Source organism: Spea bombifrons, chromosome 9 (assembly GCF_027358695.1).
Source record: "Spea bombifrons isolate aSpeBom1 chromosome 9, aSpeBom1.2.pri, whole genome shotgun sequence".
NCBI classification, from domain to species: Eukaryota; Metazoa; Chordata; class Amphibia; order Anura; family Pelobatidae; genus Spea; species Spea bombifrons.
The window spans coordinates 3,229,190-3,249,681 of NC_071095.1; the positions used below are offsets into that span (position 1 = coordinate 3,229,190).

The 20,492-nt window shown below is 38.8% G+C and overlaps 1 protein-coding gene across 1 annotated transcript in view; it reads left to right on the forward strand.

The window, feature by feature from the left end:
- LOC128505110 (titin-like) overlaps window positions 1–20,492 on the forward strand; it is a 44,931-nt gene that overhangs the window by 11,289 nt on the left and 13,150 nt on the right. The window contains exons 7-8 of the mRNA XM_053475411.1: window positions 295–14,184; window positions 14,272–15,519. Coding sequence (XP_053331386.1) covers window positions 295–14,184; window positions 14,272–15,519 — 15,138 coding nt within the window. The remainder of the gene's footprint in view (window positions 1–294; window positions 14,185–14,271; window positions 15,520–20,492) is intronic.

Below are 20,492 nucleotides of genomic sequence, written 5' to 3' on the forward strand. Positions count from 1 at the left end.
TTTCAGTGTATTTTAGTGTTATGGGAATGCGTGGACAGTATTTTTTGCATAAATATTTAAGAACATAGAACATTTTCATTCATGAATATTTAAAGTCTCACGTTTATTACCAGAGTGTTGTTCTTTACTTTTAGAATTAGACTTTAATAGCTCTAGTTCAGAGCATAATATCATGAGAAATACAAGTGAGATTTGGGGTTACAGTGACTTGTCGGCGCATTCAGGGCTCATTTGACATCTCCGGCGCGTCTTGTTTGTTTTGAATCAAATCCATAAAATGTTTGCCCCTTTTAGGGCGAAAATGTGGCTACTGGGACTGGAAAAATGGAAAGTGCCCAAACCGTAAGAAAAAGGGAGAACAAAAAGAAGCGGTCAAAGAAAGACAGGCTGTCTTGGCCAAAATTTCAGTCCATTACCAATACCAGGTTCCTGGGACACAGAAGGTCTCTCAGTACTTCTGAGACAAATGAAGAAGAAATCCCAGATACTTCTTCAAAGGCAACAGAGGATTACACAGAGGAAGATGACATCTTTATTACTCAAAAGCAAGACAAGAGGTACGACAGGGAATTTCCTAAAGCAGAACTCCATGGTGGAAAAAACGCAGCTGCCGAATCAATGGCAGACCTAAAAACTAAAAAGACTACAGAACCATACAGGAGAATAAAAGAGAAAAGAAGCTTAGACAGCAGTATAAGTGTTAAGGTGGATCGCCATGATATCCCTAAAGCCCAGATAAAGAAAGGTTTGTCGTTGCATTCATCAATTCTGTCTGACAAAGAAGCCAAAACTATAGAATGGCCAGATGGTCAAATGAAAGAAAAGTTGCCTGATGTTGAGGTTATAATTGTAAAGGAAAAGAACCTACCGTCGCCATGCAAGGTGTCGCCAATATCCAAAAGAGATCTTTCCACCGGCTCACGTCACCTTGGGACCACAATATCTGAAACACTGAAGACAGAGATGACGAAAACTGAAATCAAGATTCAGCAATTACCGCAACATTTTGAAATGGTTGACCATGACCAAGTTCAGGTGAGAGATGATATTACACGCCTTGCAAAGAATGCCAAAGGGAAAATGGAAAAGAAGAAACTGGAACAATCAAAGCTGGAAAGTGGTCCTATAACGCAAAAGAGTCAAGTATCAAGTCCCTCTGATCAACCAACACAGGCCATTCCAATGGATCCCATGAGCAAAAGTCATGTAAGTAAAAGCGAGGAGGTGGGTATTCATGTGAGAGAAACCAGGATTCCTGACCATGTCAATGTAAGTACACACAGCATACCTTTGAAAGAAAGTGACACAAGTGAGGATCTACTTCTACTACAAAGTGAACTATCAGACCTAGACAGGCCGACAGAAATCGGTAGTAGAAACGTTGACTTGAAAAGCGACTTTTCTGTTGACTCTAAAGACTATGAGTGGAAATTACAAATACCTGTGTTTCAGTCTCCCAAATTCGTCACTTTCCAACAGGAAGAAGTGATTACTGAATCAGCAGAGCCTTTAGCTGAGGAACAAAATTCAAGTCAACAACCAGAAATTCCTGGTTGGAAATTTCAAATGCCAATTATCAAAATGCCCAAATTACCCAAACTGCACAGAAAACTACTCCGGTCTGAAGACGCTGACACTGCTGGTACTGATGCTGTAAATGATGATGATGATAAAAAAACTGACAGAACTAGTTCACAGAAAGAAGACTTCGGTAAAATCATAAACTTGGATGCTCCTTTATTACTAGGGGGTGTAGACGTAGATCAGCCTCTAGATAAAAGGTCTACGAAAGTTGAAATCAGAAAATCTGGCATGGAAACATTTATTCCTGAGGTCCATGCGCCAAGTGCAAAAGTAAAAACAATTACTGGATATAAATTACTGCCTTCGGATGACAGTCAAGCCCTAGTTTCTAAAGCTGATCCTTTTTTAGCAGACATAGGTACAATATCTACCTCAAGCGTTCTTGTGACAGATAGGAAACAACGAAGCTTAGACAAAGAGGATGCTCAACCCAAGGTTGACTTTGTTGATTTAGTAATGAAAACAGAAACCGTACCTGTTCCACATGGACCTTCAGTCTCTGGGTTAAAAGGAGATGGGGGAAATTTGGTTGTTGAGATTAATATGCCTGGCTATCGTCTAGATGCTACACCAGAAGTCGGTCCATCAACTACCGACTTTGTGCTCTCGGAGAAGTCAGTAGCTGATGGACACGGCAGAGACTTTGAAATTCCAAGTGATGATGCTGGCCGCAAGGAAAGTATACGAAAAATGCCAAAATTTAAAATGCCTTCTTTTGGTTTGTTTGGAAGAAAAGTTACAGAGAGTAGTGAGGAAGAGACAGGGGTAAAACATGTGGAGGAACAAACCAGCAAAAAGCCCAGTGAGAGTAAAGATAATGATTTGCTTCAAGAGACAGAAAAGGGCACAGATAAAAAAAATAAAATCAAACTGCCGAAGGTTGGAGTATCCCTTCCTAAACTAAGGGGGCATAGAGGCCAGTACACTGTATCTAAATCTGAACATTACATATCTGGTGATGAATTTCCCGATGGTGAAAGTGAAGGCACCATCAAACAGGACCAAGAGGATCAAGAAATTAAGCCAACTATTAAAAGTTTAGATAAAGAAACTGACTTTCAAATTTCAGAAAAAGAATGCATTGTTGGCGGTCAAATTGCTGATCCTATAGGTACTGCGGCATTCCCCGAGTTTTCCATGTCCAAATTTGGTTTGGTAACGTTAGGAAAACATAAGGATTATTCATTAGAAGGACCAAAGCAAACACATGATATGCAGGTATCAGAAACAGCGGTAGATGACAAAGACAACTTTGAAGTTCCAACTGAGAATATTCCTGAAGATGTAGGACAGGACGTAACTTCGGATTGGAATGTGGAAATGTTACAAGTGCAAATGTCTGTCATGAGGATATCTGATGAGATTGCCCGAAAATCCCAAATGCCGACTGCAGATAAGCTTATTGACAATACTGTTACACAAACTACATTATCTAATAAAATCCAAGAAGACACTGGAGAAATAACGGTTAATTTTCCTCATTTCCTAATGCCTAAGATATGTGCCATAATATCTAACCAGGAAGAGGAAAGCACAGAGGAGTATGATAGAAGAACCTCAACCGATGTGTCCTTCAGGAATGTGACAGAAGCTCTGGAAGCGGCACAAACAACAAGTTATGCCTCAACAGGGGGCAATGACACAGATATATGTGACATAGCAAAAGATCCCTCTATGGGTAGGAAAGAAAATGTTGTGCCAATTGAACTACCAGTGTTTTATAAAGCAGACCAAAAAATTGACAATGATATTCCATTTGTAGATTCTTCGCTTTCGCAGACAATTATAAATGATGAACAAAAAGAGTCAGAACACAAAACAGATATACCCCAAGAGGCAAGTGACATAGAAAGGCATGGCAGTCCCTTTAAACTTCCATCCTTAAGGTTACCTTCATTTGGTTTACCTGGACTAAAGTCTAAATCAAGTAATCTCATTGAGAAAACAAAGGCAGAAAGTGATCAGGCAGCAATTCATGGTGCAGAGGATGGCACGGAAGTGGCAAAATGCAAAAAGAAAATAAAAATACCAAAGAGTAAGAAGAAAAATAAAATGGGCGAACAAGTGGAAGAAACGCAAATTCCCCAAATAAAAAGTGGTGAATTATATGTAACTACAGATAAAGAAGACCACTGCGCGTTAATAAAGCAGGATAGTTCATCTGGTGCTGATGAGAATGTGGATATCACCACGATCACTGAAAAGACAAGATTTAGAATAAAAAAGCAGCTACCAAAGGTTAAAATACCAAAAGTAGAATTAATCAAATCACTCAGTACTGATACACAAGCTTTTCATGCAATACCCGAAAGTGAAACAAACGAGAGTGTCGATGGTCTAGATATCCGGCTCGATTCTATAGCTCCCACAGTTTCTATCCGTGATGTTAAAGATGAAGAAAAGTTGCAAACTAAATTTATAACATTTGATGTTCGGGAATCTGACATTGATTTAGATCATTTAGACAGAACAGTCAGATCAGACATAGATATCGGAGACGATAGCACTGAAGATGTTAAGTCACCAGAGGACGATACTTCGGTATCCCACCTATTGATGGGGATTACAGGCGCTAGAACTGGCACAGAAACATCAATGATGAAAGAAATAACAGAATCAGAATGGAAATTTAAAATACCAGCTGAGAAGTTGCCTTCAGATATTGGATTTCAAGCTGATATCATGAGTTCCGAAGTTAAGGAAAGCCATACGGAAAAAATATCTCCAAAAAGTATTAAACCAAACAAAGAAAGTAAAACTCAGGATGAAAATTTAGACAAGAAAAAGATGTTTAAAATTCCATCGTTTAGTCTACATAAAACCAAAAAGGAACAATCAGTCGCCTCTGATCAGACATGGGAAACCAGGCATGAGCAAAAACTCTTGGAGATGGATGGACAGTATCCAGATAATAGCATAGAACCTGGAATAAAGCTAAAGAAATCTAAAAATAGGAAAAACAAGGAACGGGTAAAAATGGAAGAACACGATTTGAAAACAAGAGGCATGAAGTATCCTGATATAAGCGCTGAACATGTGAGCAAAGATGATATAGATGTTGAAAATCAAATTGATTCAACTGAAAGTATCAAGGAAGAGAAGTCGAGCACCAGGAGGAGCTATAAAGTAAAATTACCAAAATTGGAAATTTCTACATCTTTTGGTAAAAAGATTAATACAAAAGAATCTGATCTTATATTGCTAGAAAGTGACGTAACTGCTAAAAGTGCAGAAGACAACCAGGAAGCTGAAATAAACACGTTTACTAAGACTGCAGGACAAGACGTTTCAGGTTTTCCAACAAACATCCAAGATGTGTCACCAGAAATAGAAGAAGCAGCAACAGACGTATATGAAACTTATTCTATGGAAGAAAAGGTACAAAGTACAGAAGGAAGTGAAAGGTCAGGGTGGGAAGTGTCATTCCCTTCATTTAAAATACCATTTGTAAGCAAATCTGAAATTGAGGCAGAGATCGACGGCGGTGACACTCAACCAGAAAATGAATTGGTAATTTCAAAAGAGGTGACTGAAAGGATAACTGACCTTAAAAAAGAAGATCTGACAGTATTACATGCAAAGGATATTGGTGAAGAAGAAAAGGAGTCCAGTGGACGGAAAATACAATTCCCAGCACTGAGAATGCCACAATTTAGCAAATCGGAAACTAAAGCAGACGCAGCGGATACCGTTGAATCTATAGATGTGTCTCCCCCAAAAGGAGAAGTAGTAACTGATAAAAAGGAGACAACAATTTCAAAAGCACCAACTGTGATCACTTCATCTGAAATGACTTCAACTAAACCAGAGGAAAGTAGAGAAATAGAAGAAATGAAGCCAGACGAGTCATCTGTGGATGCAGACATAGCAGAAGAAGCAAAAGAATCTTCGGGGTGGAAAATACAGCTACCCTCTATAAAAATACCATTCTTTACCAAACCTGATGAATCTGACATCTCACTTGTTAAGGATCAGGGAGTGATATCCAAAGAAGATGTTAAGGTTGAGGAGAAAGTGATAAAGACAGAGACTGTATCTGTGGAGAAAACCCACAAGCCGGAAGCTGAGAAAGAGGAATTTACAATTTCACTACGTCCAACATCAACTTTAATTCAAACAACCACCAAAACTGCAACCAGCATGTCCATTGAGGAAGAAGGTGGTGATGGACATGATGAAGCAATTGAGATACAAGAAGAAAGGCAAGAGCTGATAGGAGACGAAACAGGCGCCACATACGCGGTCATTGTTACACCTAAAGAAGAATTTGTACAAGGAAAGGGTAAAGGGAAAAGACACAGGAAAAGGATTACAAAGATAGAAAAAACAGTGACAAGAGTTTTAAGTCCAGAAGAGGAAGCAAAACCATCCTCAGAGACACCGGATACATCAACGTCTGAAACAAAAAGGGGAGTTGAGATTGTTGAAGAAAAAATTCCAACACCCCTGATTGAAGTGGAAGTTCTACCTGAAAAACAAGAGACAGAAATTGGAAAAGAGGTGATTGAAACAAGTCAATTGGAATCTGCTGAACAACTATCCCATCAACAGAGTGAAACAACAGAAACTACACCAGAAATTTCCACTGTGGAAGGCGAGGTACAAAGAGCAGAAGGAGAAGAACCATCAGGGTGGAAAGTGTCATTCCCTTCTTTTAAAATACCATTCCTCAGCACATCTGACATAAAGACAGAAATCGATGACGATGACTCCCAAGAAATAATCGCTCAACCAGAAAGTGAATTAACAATTTCAAAAGAGCTGACTGAAAAGATACCTGACCTAAAAAAAGAAGATGCAAAGGTACTGCATGAAAAGGATACTGATGAGGAAGAAAAGGAATCCATTGAACAGAAAATACAATTCCCAACACTCAGAATGCCACAATTTAGCAAATCTGAATATAAAGCGGAGGCAGCTGATACCATTGAATCCCAAGATGTGTCTCCCACAAAAGAAGTAGTAACTGATATAAAGGAGACAGACATTTTAACTGCAATCACATCATCTGAGATGTTTTCAACTAAACCAGAGGAAAGTAGAGAAATAGCAGAAAAGAAAACAGACGAGTCATCTATGGATGCAGACATCACAGAAGAAACAAAAGAATCTTCAGGGTGGAAAATACAGTTACCCTCTATAAAAATACCAATCTTTGCCAAACCTGAAGAAGCTGATATCTGCCTTGTTAAGGATCAGGGAGTGATATCCAAAGAAGATGTTAAAGGAGAGGAGAAAGTGGTAAAGACAGAGACTGTATCTGTGGAAAAACCCCACCAGACAGAAGCTGAGAAAGAGGAATTTACAATTTCACTACGTCCAACATCAACTTTTATTCAAACAACCACCAAAACTACAACCAGCGTGTCTGTTGAGGAAGAAGGTGGTGATGGACAGAATGAAGAAATTGAGATACAAGAAGAAAGCCAAGAGCTGACAGGAGATGAAACAGGAACGGTATACGAAGTCATTGTTACACCTACTAAAGAATTTGTACAAGGAATGAGTAAAGTGAAAAGACACCGGAAGAAGATTACAAAGATAGAAAAAACAGTTACGAGAGTTTTAAGCCCAGAAGAAGAAGCAAAACCATCCTCAGAGAAACCGGATTCATCAACGTCTGAAATGAAAATGGAAGTAAGGATTCTTGATGAAAAAATTGCAACACCCCAGATTGATGTGGAAGATCTACCTGAAAAACAAGAGACAGAAATTGTAAAAGAGGTGATCAAAACAAGTCAATTAGAAGCTGCTTCACAACTATCCCATCAACAGAGTGAAATAACAGAAGCAATAATGGAAATTTCCACTGTAGAAGGCGAGGTACAAAGAGCAGAAAGAGAAGAACCGACAGGGTGGAAAGTTTCATTCCCTTCATTTAAAATACCATTCCTCAGCACATCTGAAGACAAGACAGAAATTGATGCCGGTGACTCCCATGAAATAATCACTCAAACAGAAAGTGAATTAATAATTTCAAAAGAGCTGACTGAAAAGATAACTGAAGATGCAACAGTATTACATGTACGTGATATTGACGAGGAAGAAAAGGAGTTCGTTGGACAGCAAATAAAATTCCCAACACTCAGGATGCTACAATTTAGAAAATCTGTAACTAAAGAGGAGGCAGCCGATACCACAGAATCCCAAGAAGTTTCACCCCCAAAAGAAGTAGTAGTAACCGATAAAAACCAGACAGAAATGTCAACAGTACCAACTGCAATCACTTCATCTGAGATGTCTTCAACTAAACCAGACGAAAGTAGAGAGAGGAAACCAGACGAGCCACCTGTGGATGCAGACATAGCAGAGTGGAAAATACAGTTGCCCTCTATAAAAATACCATTCTTTACCAAACCTGATGAAGTTGACACCAACCTTGTTAAGGATCGGGGAGTGATATCCAAAGAAGATGTTGAGGAGAAAGTGATAAAGACAGAGAATGTATCAGTGGAGAAAACCCACAAGTCGGAAGCTGAGAAAGAGGAATTTACAATTTCACTACGTCCAACATCTACTTTTATTCAAACAACCACCAAAACTACAACCAGCGAGTCTGTTGAGGAAGAAGGTGGTGATGGACAGGATGAAACAATTGAGATACAAGAAGAAAACCAAGAGCTGACAGGAGATGAAACAGGAACGGTATATGAAGTCATTGTTACACCTACTGAAGAATTTGTAAATGGAAAGAGCAAAGTGAAAAGACACCGGAAGAAGATTACAAAGATAGAAAAAACAGTTACAAGAGTTTTAAGCCCAGAGGAAGAAGAAACCCCATCCTCAGAAAAACCGGATACATCAACGTCTGAAACGAAAATAGAAGTTGAGATTGTTGACGAAAAATTTCCAACATCCCTGATTGAAGTGAAAGTTCTATCTGAAAAACAAAAGAATGAAAAAGAGGTAATTGAAACAAGACAATTGGAAGCTGCTGAACAACTATCCTATCAACAGAGTGAAACAATAGAAGCCACACCGGAAATTACCATCGTGGAGGGAAAAGTACAAACCGCACAAGAAGAAGAACCATCGGGGTGGAAAGTGTCATTCCCTTCATTTAAAATACCATTCCTCAGCACATCTGACGTAAAGACTGAAACTGATGACGGTGACTCCCAAGTAATAATTACTCAACCAGAACATGAATTAATAATATCAAAAGAGGTGACTGAAAAGATAACTGACCTCAAAAAAGAAGATGCAACACTATTGTATGAAAATGATGATATTAAGGAAGAACAAGAGTGCATTGGGCCAACTTCAATCACATCATCTGAGATGTCTTTAACTAATCCAGAGGAAAGTAGAGAAATAGAAGAAATTAAACCAGACGAGTCATCAGTGGATGCAGACATAGAAGAAGCAAAAGAATCTTTAGGGTGGAAAATACAGTTACCCTCTATAAAAATACCATTCTTTGCCAAACCTGATGAACTGGATATTTCCCTTGTTACGGATCAGGTAGTGGTATCCGAAGAAGATGTTAAGATTGAAGCTACAGTTATAGAGACAGAGACTGTATCAGTAGAAAAACCCCGGAAGCCAGAAGCTCAGAATGAGGAATTTACAATTTCACTACGTCCAACAACTACTTTTATTCAAACAACCACCAAAACTACAACCAGCGTGTCTGTTGAGGAAGAAGGTGGTGATAGACAGGATGAAGCAATTGAGATACAAGAAGAAAGGCAAGAGCTTTCAGAAAACAAAACAGGAACCATATACGGAGTCATTGTTATGCCTACAGAAGAATTTGAACAAAAAAAAGAGAAAAGACACAGAAAGAAGATTACAAAGACAGAAAAAACAGTTTCAAGAGTTTTAAGCCCATCCTCAGAGACACAGGTCACATCACCATTTGAAACGAAAATGGAGGTTGACATTGTTTTCGAAAATCTTCCACCACCCCAGACTGAAGTGGAAGTTTTATCTGAAAAACAAGAGATGGAAATTGTAAAAGTGGTAATTAAATCAAGTCAATTGGAATCTGCTGCACAACTATCCCATCAACAGAGTGAAACAACAGAAGCAACAATGGAAATTTCCCACGTGAAAGGCAAGGAACAAAAAGCAGAAGAAGAACCATCAGGGTGGAAAGTCTCATTCCCTTCAATTAAAATACCATTCCTCAGCACATCTGAAGTAAAAGCAGAAATCGATGACGGTGACTCCCAAGAAATAATCACTCAACCTGACACTGAATTCACAATTTTAAAACAGGTGACTGAAAAGATAATTGACTTCAAAAAAGAAGATCTGACAGTTTTGCATGAAAAGAATATTGGGGAGGAAGAAAGAGAGTCCATTGGACAGCAAATACAATTCCCAGCCTTCAGAATGCCACAATTTAGCAAATCCGAAACTAAAGCGGAGGCAGCAGATATCACTGAATCCCAAGAATTGTCCCTCCCAAAAGAAGAAGTAGAAGTAATCGATAAAAATGAGATGGAAATTTCAAAAGCACCAACTGCAATCACTTCATCTGAGATGCCTTCAATTAAACCAGAGGAAAGTAGAGAAATAAAACCAGAAGGGTCATCTGTGGATGCAGACATAGCAGAAGAAGCAAAAGAATCTTCAGGTTGGAAAATACAGTTACCCTCTATAAAAATACCATTCTCTGCCAAACCTGATGAAGCCGACACATCCCTTGTTAAGGATCAGGGAGTGATATCCAAAGAAGACATTAAAAATGAGAAGAAAGTGATAAAGACAGAGACTGTACCAGTGGAACAACTCCACCAGACAGAAGCTAAGAAAGAGGAATTCACAATTTCACTACGTCCAACATCTACTTTAATTCAAATAACCACTAAAACTACAACCAGCGAGTCTGTTGAGGAAGAAGGTGGTGATGGACAGGATGAAGCAATTGAGATACAAGAAGAAAACCAAGAGCTGACAGGAGATGAAACAGGAACGACATACGAAGTCATTGTTACACCTACTGAAGAATTTGTACATGGAAAGGCTAAAGTGAAAAGACACAGGAAAAAAATTACAAAGATAGAAAAAACAGTAACAAGAGTTTTAAGCCCAGAAGAAGAAGCAAAACCATCCTCAGAGACACCGGATACATCAACGTCTGAAACAAAAAGGGGAGTTGAGATTGTTGACGTAAAAATTCCAAAACCACAGATTGAAGTGGAAGTTCTATCTGAAAAACAAGAGACAGACATTTCAACAGATTTAATTGAAACACGTCCATTGGAAGCTGCTGCACAACTATCCCATCAACAGAGTGAAACAATAGAAGCTAAACCTGAAAATTACACTTTGGAAAGCAAAGAACACAGAGCAGAAGGAGAACCATCAGGGTTGAAAGTGTCATTCCCTTCATTTAAAATACCATTCCTCAGCACATCTGAAGTGAAGGAAGAAATTTATGACAGTGACTCCCCAGAAATAATTACTCAACCAGAAAGTGAATTAACAATTTCAAAAGAGCTGACTGAAAAGATAACTGACCTAAAAAAAGAAGATGCAACAGTACTGCAAGAAAGGGTTATTGGCAAGGAAGAAAAGGAGTCCATTGGACAGCAAATAAAATTCCAAAAACTCAAAATGCCCCAATTTAGCAAATCCGAAGATAAAGTGGAGGCAGCTGATACCATTGAATCCCAAAGTGTTTCACTCCTAAAAGAAGAAGTAGTAACTAATAAAAAGGAGACAGAAATTTCAACAGCACCAACTGCAATCACTTCATCTGAGATGCCTTCAACTAAACCAGACGAAAGTAGAGAAAGAAAACCAGACGAGTCATCTGTGGATGCAGACATAGCAGAAGAAGCAAAAGAATCATCAGGATGGAAAATACAGTTGCCCTCTACAAAAATACCTCTTGTTGTCAAACCTGAGGAAGCCGACACCTCCCTTGTTAAGGAGCAGGGAGTGATATCCAAAGAAGATGTTAAGGATGAGGAGAAAGTGATAAAGACAGAGACTGTATCAGTGGAAAAACCCCACCAGAAAGAAGCTGAGAAAGAGGAATTTACAATTTCACTACAACCAACATCTACTTTTATTCAAACAACCACCAAAATTACAACCAGCGTGTCTGTTGAGAAAGAAGGTGGTGATGGACAGGATGAAGCAATTGAGATACAAGAAGAAAGTCAAGAGCTTCCAGAGGATGAAACAGGAATTATATACGAGGTCATTGTTACACCTACTGAAGAATTTGTACAAGGAAAAGGTAAAGAGAAAAGACACAGGAAGAAGATTAGAAAGATAGAAAAAACAGTTACAAGAGTTTTAAGCCCAGGAGAAGAAGCAAAACCATCCTCGGAGACACCGGATACATCAACGTCTGAAACAAAAATGGTAATTGAGATTGTTGAAGAAAAAATGCCAACATCCCAGATTGAAGTGGAAGTTCTATCTGAAAAACAAGAGACAGAAATTTCGAAAGAGGTGATTGAAACAAGTCAATTGGAAGCTGCTGGACAACTATCCCATCAACAGAGCGAGACAAGAGAAGCTACACTGGAAATTTCCACTATGGAAGGTGACGTACAAAGAGCAGAAGAAGAAGAACCATCATGGTGGAAAGTGTCATTGCCTTCGTTTAAAATACCATTCCTTAGTACATCTGAAGCAATGGCAGAAATTGATGCCGGTGACTCCCAAGAAATACTCACTCAACCAGAAAGCGAATTAACAATTTCAAAAGAGGTGACTGAAAAGATAACTGACTTCAAAAAAGAAGATTTGACAATATTGCATGAAAAGAATATTGATGAGGGAGAAAATAAGTCCACTGGACGTCAAATACAATTCCCAGCACTCAGAATGCCACAATTTAGCAAATGTGCAACTAAAGCAGAGGCAGCCAATACCATTGAATCTAAAGATGCATCTCCCACAAAAGAGGTAGAAACTGTAATCACTTCATCTAAGATGCCTTCAATTAAACCAGAGCAACGTAGAGAAATAGAAGAAATGAAACCACACGAGTCATCTGTGGATGCAGAAGAAGAGAAAGATGCTTTGGGGTGGAAAATACAGTTACCCTCTATAAAAATACCATTCTTTACCAAACCTGATGAAACAGACACCTCCCTTATTAAGGATCAGGGAGTGATATCCAAAGAAGATGTTAAGGTTGAGGAGAAAGTGATAAAGACAGAGACTGTATCAGTGGAACAACCCAACGAGGCGGAGACTGAGAAAGAGGAATTTACAATTTCACTACGTCCAACATCTACTTTTATTCAAACAACCACCAAAACTACAACCAGCGTGTCTGCTCAGAAAGAAGGTGGTGATGGACAGGATGAACCAATTGAGATACAACAAGATAGCCAAGAGTTGATTGGAGACGAAACAGGAACGGTATACGAAGTCATTGTTACACCTACTGAAGAATTTGTACAAGGAAAGGATAAAGCAAAAAGACACAGAAAGAAGATTACAAAGATACAAAAAACAGTTACAAGAGTTTTAAGCCCAGAAGAAGAAGCAAAACCATCATCAGAGACACCGGATACATCAACGTCTGAAACGAAAATGGAAGTTGAGATTTTTGACGAAAACATTCCAACATCCCAGATTCAAGTGGAAGTTCTATCTGAAAAACAAGACAGAGAATTTGTAAAAGAGGTAATTGAAACAAGTCAATTGAAAGCTGCTGCACAACTATCCCATCAACAGAGTGAAACAATTGAAGCAACGCTGGCAATTTCCACTGTGGAAGGCGAGGTACAAAGAGCAGAAGGAGAAGAACTGTCAGGGTGGAAAGTGTCATTCCCGTCATTTAAAATACCATTCCTCAGCACATCTGACGTGAAGACAGAAATCGATGAAGGTGACTCCCAAGAAATATTCACTCAACCAGAACATGAACTGATAATTTCAAAAGAAGTGACTGCAAAGATAACTGACCTCAAAAAAGAAGATCTGATGGTATTGCATGAAAAGGATATTGGTGAGGAAGAAAAGAAGTCTATTGGATGGCAAATACAATTCCCAGTACTCAGAATGCCACAATTTAGCAAATCTGAAACTAAAGCGGAGGCAGCCGATACCATTGAATCCCAAGATGTGTCTCCCCCAAAAGAAGTAGTAACCGATAAAAAGGAGACAGAAATTTTAACAGCACAAACTGTGATCACTTCATTTGAGATGTCTTCAAAAAAAACAGAGGAAAGTAGAGAAATAGAAGAACTGAGACCAGACGAGTCATCTGTGGATGCAGATATAGCCGAAGAAGCAAAAGAATCTTCAGGGTGGAAAATACAGTTACCCTCTATAAAAATACCATTCTCTGCCAAAATGGAGGAAACAGGGACTTCTCTTGTTAAGGATCAGGAAGTGATATCCAAAGAAGATGTAAAGGTTGAGTTGATAAAGACAGAGAATGTATCAGTGGAAAAACCCCAAGAGGCGGAGGCTAAGAAAGAGGAATTTACAATTTCAATACATCCAACATCTACTTTTATTCAAACAACCACCAAAACTACAACCAGTGTGTCTGTTGAGGAAGAAAGTGGTGATGGACAGGAAGAAGCAATTGAAATACAAGAAGAAAGCCAAGAGCTGACAGGAGATGGAACAGGAACAACATACAAGGTCATTGTTACACCTACTGAAGAATTTGTACAAGGGAAGAGAAAACAGAAAAGACATAGGAAGAAGATTACAAAGATAGAAAAAACAGTTACAAGAGTATTAAGCCCAGGAGAGGAAGCAAAACCATCCTCAGAGACACCGGATACATCTACGTCTGAAATGAAAAGGGGAGTAGAGATTGTTGAAGAAAAGATTTCAACACCCCAGATTGAAGTGGAAGTTCTACCTGAAAAACAAGAGACAGAAATTATAAAAGAGTTAATAGAAACAAGTCAATTAGAATCTGCTGAACAACTATCCCATCAACAGAGTGAAACAACAAAAGCTACACCGGAAATTTCCATCGTGGAGGGCAAAGTACAAACAGCACAAGGAGAAGAACCATCAGGGTGGAAAGTGTCATTCCCTTCACTGAAAATACCATTCCTCAGCACATCTGACGTAAAGACAGAAATTGATGCCGGTGACTCCCGAGAAATAATCACGCAATCAGAAAAGGAATTAACAATTTCAAAAGAGCTGCCCGAAAAGATAATTGACCTCAAAAAAGAAGATCTGACAATTTTGCAAGAAAAGAATGTTGGTGATGAAGAAAACGAGTCCATTGGGCACCAAATACAATTCTCACTCAGAATGCCAGAATTTAGCAAATCTGTAACTAAAGTGGCAGCAGCTGATACCATTGAATCCCAAGATGTGGCTCCCCCAAAAGAAGTAGTAACTGATAAAAAGGGGACAGAAATTTTAACTGCAATCACATCATCGGAGATAACTTCAACTATTCCAGAGGAACGTAGAGAAGTAGAAGACATGAAACCAGATGGGTCATCTGTGGATGCCGACATAGCAGAAGAAGCAAAAGAATCTTTGAGGAAAATACAGTTGCCCTCTATAAAAATACCATTCTTCCCCAAACCTGATGAACTGGATATTTCCCTTGTTACGGATCAGGGAGTGGTATCCAAAGAAAATGTTAAGATTGAAGAGAAAGTGATACAGACAGAGGTCATTGTTACACCTACTGAGGAATTTGAACAAGGAAAGGGTGAAGAGAAAAGACACGGGAAAAAGATTGCAAAGATACAAAAAACAGTTACAAGAGTTTTAAGTCCAGAAGAAGAAGCAAAACCATCCTCAGAGACACCGGACACATCAACATCTGCAATGAAAATTGAAGTTGAGATTGTTGACGAAAAAATTCCAACATCCCAGATTCAAGTGGAAGATCTATCTGAAAAACAAGAGACAGAAATTATAAAAGAGGTGATTGAAACAAGTCAGTTGGAGGCTGCTGCACAACTATCCCATCAACAGAGCGAAACAATAGAAGCAACAATGGAAATTTCCACTGTGGAAGGCGAGGTACAAAGAGCAGAAGGTGAAGAACCATCAGGGTGGAAAGTGTCATTCCCTTCATTTAAAATACCGTTCCTTAGCACATCTGAAGACAAGGCAGAAATTGATGGCGGTGACTCCCAAGAAATAATCACTCAATCAGAAAGGGAATTAACAATTTCAAAAGTGGTGACTGAAAGGGATATTGGTGAGGAAGAAAAGGAGTCCATTGGACGGCAAATAAAATTCCCCGCACTCAGAATGCCACAATTTAGCAAATCTGAAACAAAAGCGGAGGCAGCAGATATCACTGAATCCCAAGATGCGTCTCCCCCAAAAGCAGAAGTAATTACTGATAAAAAGGAGACAGAAATTTCAACAGCATCAACTGTGATCACTTCATCTAAGATATGTTTAACTAAACCAGAGGAAAGTGGAGAAATAGAGGAAATGAAACCAGATGAGCCATCTGTGGATGCAGACATAGCAAAAGAAGCAAAAAAATCTTTGAGGAAAATACAGTTACCCTCTATAAAAAAACCATTCTTTACTAAACCTGATGAAGCTGACATCTCCCTTGTTAAGGATCAGGGAGTGATATCCAAAGAAGATATTAACGATGAGAAGAAAGTGATAAAGACAGAGACTGTATCAGTGGAACAACTCCACCAGACAGAAGCTGAGAAAGAAGAATTTACAATTTCACTACGTCCAACATCTACTTTTATTCAAACAACCACCAAAACTACAACCAGAGTGTCTGCTGAGGAAGAAGGTGGTGATGGACAGGAAGAAGCAATTGAGATACAACAAGAAAGGCAAGAACTGATAGGAGACGAAACAGGAACCATATACGAAGTCATTGTTACACCTACTGAAGAAATTGGACAAGGAAAGGGTAAAGTGAAAAGACACAGGAAAAAGATTCCAAAGATAGATAAAACAGTTACAAGAGTTTTAAGACCAGAAATTGAGATTGTTGGTGAAAAAATTCCAACACCCCAGATTGAAGTGGAAGTTTTAGCTGAAAAACAAGAGACAGAAATTATAAAAGAGGTGATTGAAACAAGTCAATTTGAAGCTGCTGCACAACTATCCCATCAACAGAGTGAAACAGGAGCAACAATGGGAATTTCCACTGAGGAAGACGAGAAAAGTAGAGAAATAGAAGAAATTAAAGCAGACAGGCCAACTGCTGATGCAGACGAAGCAACAGAATCTTCTGGTTGGAAAATACAGTTGCCCTCTATAAAAATTCCGCTTTTTGCCAAACCAGATGAAGCGGATGTTTCCCTTGTTAAGGATCAGGGAGTGATATCCAAAGAAGATGTTAAGCTTGAGGAGAAAGTGATAAAGACAGAGACTGTATCAGTGGAACAACCCCACCAGACAGAAGCTGAGAAAGAGGAATTTACAATTTCACTACATCCAACATCTACTTTTATTCAAACAACCACCAAAACTACAACCAGCGTGTCTGTTGAGGAAGAAGGTGGTGATGGACAGGATGAAGCATTTGAAATACAACAAGAAAACCAAGAGCTGACAGGAGATGGAACAGGAACGACATACGAAGTCATTGTTACACCTACTGAAGAATTTATACAGGGAAAGAGTAAAGCGAAAAGACACAGGAAAAAGATTGCAAAGATAGAAAAAACAGTTACAAGAGTTTTAAGCCCAGAAGAAGAAGCAAAACCATCCTCAGAGACACCGGATACATCAACATCTGAAACGAAAATGGAAATTGAGATTGTGGATGAAAAAATGTCAACATCACAGATTGAAGTGGAAGTTCTATCTGAAAACCAAGAGACAGAAATTGTAAAAGAGGTAATTGAAACAAGTGAATTGGAAGCTGCTGCACAACTATCCCATCAACAGAGTGCAACAACAGAAGCCACACCGGGAATTTCCACTGTGGAAGGCGAGGTACAAAGAGCAGAAGAAGAACCATCGGGGTGGAAAGTTTCATTCCCTTCATTTAAAATACCATTCCTCAGCACATCTGAAGACAAGGCAGAAATCGATGGCGGTGACTCCCAAGAAATAATCACTCAACCAGAACGTGAATTCATTTTAAAAGAGATAACTGAAAAGATAACTGACTTCAAAAAAGAAGATGCAACACTACTGCAAGAAAAGGATATTGGTGAGGAAGAAAAGGAATCCATTGGACAGCAAATACAATTCCCAGCACTCACAATCCCACAATTTAGCAAATCTGTAACTAAAGCGGAGGCAGCTGATACCATTGAATCACAAGATGTGTCTCCCCCAAAAGAGGTAGTAACTGATAAAAAGGTGACAGAAATTTTAACTGCTATCACATCATCTGAGATAACTTCAACTATTCCAGAGGAAAGTAGAAAAGTAGAAGAAATGAAACCAGATGAGTCATCTATGGATGCAGACATAGCAGAAGAAGCAAAAGAATGTTTGAGGAAAATACATTTACCTTCTACAAAAATACCACTCTTGGCCAAACCTGATGAATCGGATGCCTCCCTTGATAGGGATCAGGGAGTGATATCCAAAGAAGATGTAAAGGTTGAAGAAACAATTATAAAGACAGAGACTGTATCAGTAGAAAAAAGCCACAAGATGGAAGCACAGAATGAAAAATTTACAATTTCAATACGTCCACCATCTGCTTTTATTCAAACAACCACCAAAACTACAACCAGCGAGTCTGTTGAGGAAGAAGGTGGTGATGGACAGGATGAAGCAATTGAGATAAAACAAGAAAGCCAAGAGCTGATAGGAGATGAAACAGGAATGATATACGAAGTTATTGTTACACCTACTGAAGAATCTGAACAAAGAAAAGAGAAAAGACACAGAAAGAAGATTACAAAGATAGAAAAAACAGTCACAAAAATTTTAAGCCCAGAAGAAGAAGGAAAACCATCCTCAAAGAAACCGGACACATCTACGTCTGAAATGAAAAAGGGAGTTGAGATTGTTGACGAAAAAATTCCAACATCACAGATTGAAGTAGAAATTCTATCTGAAAAACAAGAGACAGACATTATAAAAGAGGTGATTGAAACAAGTCAGTTGGAAGCTGCTGCACAACTATCCCATCAACAGAGCGAGACAACAGAAGCAACCCTGGAAATTTCAAATCTAAAAGGCGAGGTACAAAGAGCAGAAGGAGAAGAACCGTCAGGGTTTAAAGTTTCATTGCCATCATTTAAAATACCATTCCTTACCACAACTGAAGACAAGCCAGAAATTGATGGTGCTGACTCAATAATCACTCAAACAGAACATGAATTAACAATTTCGAAAGAGCTGACTGAAAAGATAACTGACCTCAAAAATGAAGAGCTGACAGAATTGCCTAAAAAGGATACTGATGAGGAAGAAAAGGAGTCCATTGAACAGAAAATACAATTCCCAACACTCAGAATGCCACAATTTAGCAAATCTGAAACTAAAGAGGAGGCAGCTGAAACCATTGAATCCCAGGATGTGTCTCCCCCAAAAGAAGTAGTAACCGATAAAAAAGAGACAAAAATTTCCACAGCACAAACTGCAAGCACTTCATCGGAGATGCCTTCATCTAAACCAGAGGAAAGTAAAGAAATAAAACCAGACAGGTCATCTGTGGATGCAGACATAGCAGAAGAAGCAAAAGAATCTTCAGGGTGGAAAATACAGTTACCCTCCACAAAAATACCATTCTTTTCCAAACCTGATGAAGCTGATATCTACCTTGTTAAGGATCCGGGAGCGATATCCAAAGAAGATGTTAAGGTTGAAGATACAGTTATAAAGACAGAGACTGTATCAGTAGAAAAAACCCACAAGATGGAAGCTCAGAATGAAAAATTTACAATTTCACTACGTCCAACATCTACTTTTATTCAAACAACCACCAAAACTGCAACCAGCCTGTCTGTTGAGGAAGAAGGTAGTGATGGACGGGATGAAGCAATTGAGATACAAGAAGGGCAAGAGCTAACAGGAGATGAAACAGAAACGAGATACGAGGTCATTGTTTCACCTAAAGAAGAATTTGAACAAAGAAAAGAGAAAAGACACAGGAAGAAGATTACAAAGAGAGAAAAAACATTTACAAGAGTTTTAAGCCCAGAAGAGGAAGCAAAACCATCCTCAGAGAAACCGGAAACATCAACGTCTGAAACAAAAGTGGAAGCTGAGATTGTTGATGAAAAAATTGTAACACCCCAGATTGAAGTGGAAGTTCTACCTGAAAAACAAGATACTGGAATTTCAACAGAGTTATTTGAGTCAAGTCAATTGGAATCTGCTGCACAACTATCCCATCAACAATGTGAAACAACAGAAAAGATAATGAACCTCAAAAAAGATCTGACGGTATTGCATGAAAAGGATATTGGTGAAGAAGAAAAGGAGTCCATTGGACAACAAATACAATTCCCAACACTCAGAATGCCACAATTTAGCAAATCGGAAACTAAAGAAGAGGCAGCTGATACCATTGAATCCCAAGAAGGTTTACCTCCAAAAGAAGAAGTAGTAACCGATAAAAACGAGATAGAAATTTCAACAGTAGCAACTGCAATCACTTCATCTGAGATGTCTTCTTCTAAACCAGACGAAAGTAGAGAAGTAGAAGAAATGAAACCAGACGAGTCATCTGTGGGTGCAGACATAGCAGAAGAAGCAACAGAATCTTCGGGGTGGAAAATACAGTTACCCTCTATAAAAATACCATTCTTCGCCAAACCTGATGAAGCTGACATCTCCCTTTTTAAGGATCAGGGAGTGATATCCAAAGAAGATGTTAAGGTTGAGGAGAAAGTGATAAAGACAGAGACTGTATCAGTGGAACAACCCCACCAGACAGAAGCTGGTGAAGAAGAATTTACAATTTCACTACATCCAACATCTACTTTTATTCAAACAACCACCAAAACTATAACCAGCGTGTCTGTTGAGGAAGAAGGTGGTGATGGACAGAATGAAGCTATTGAGATACAAGAAGAAAGACAAGAGATCATAGGAGA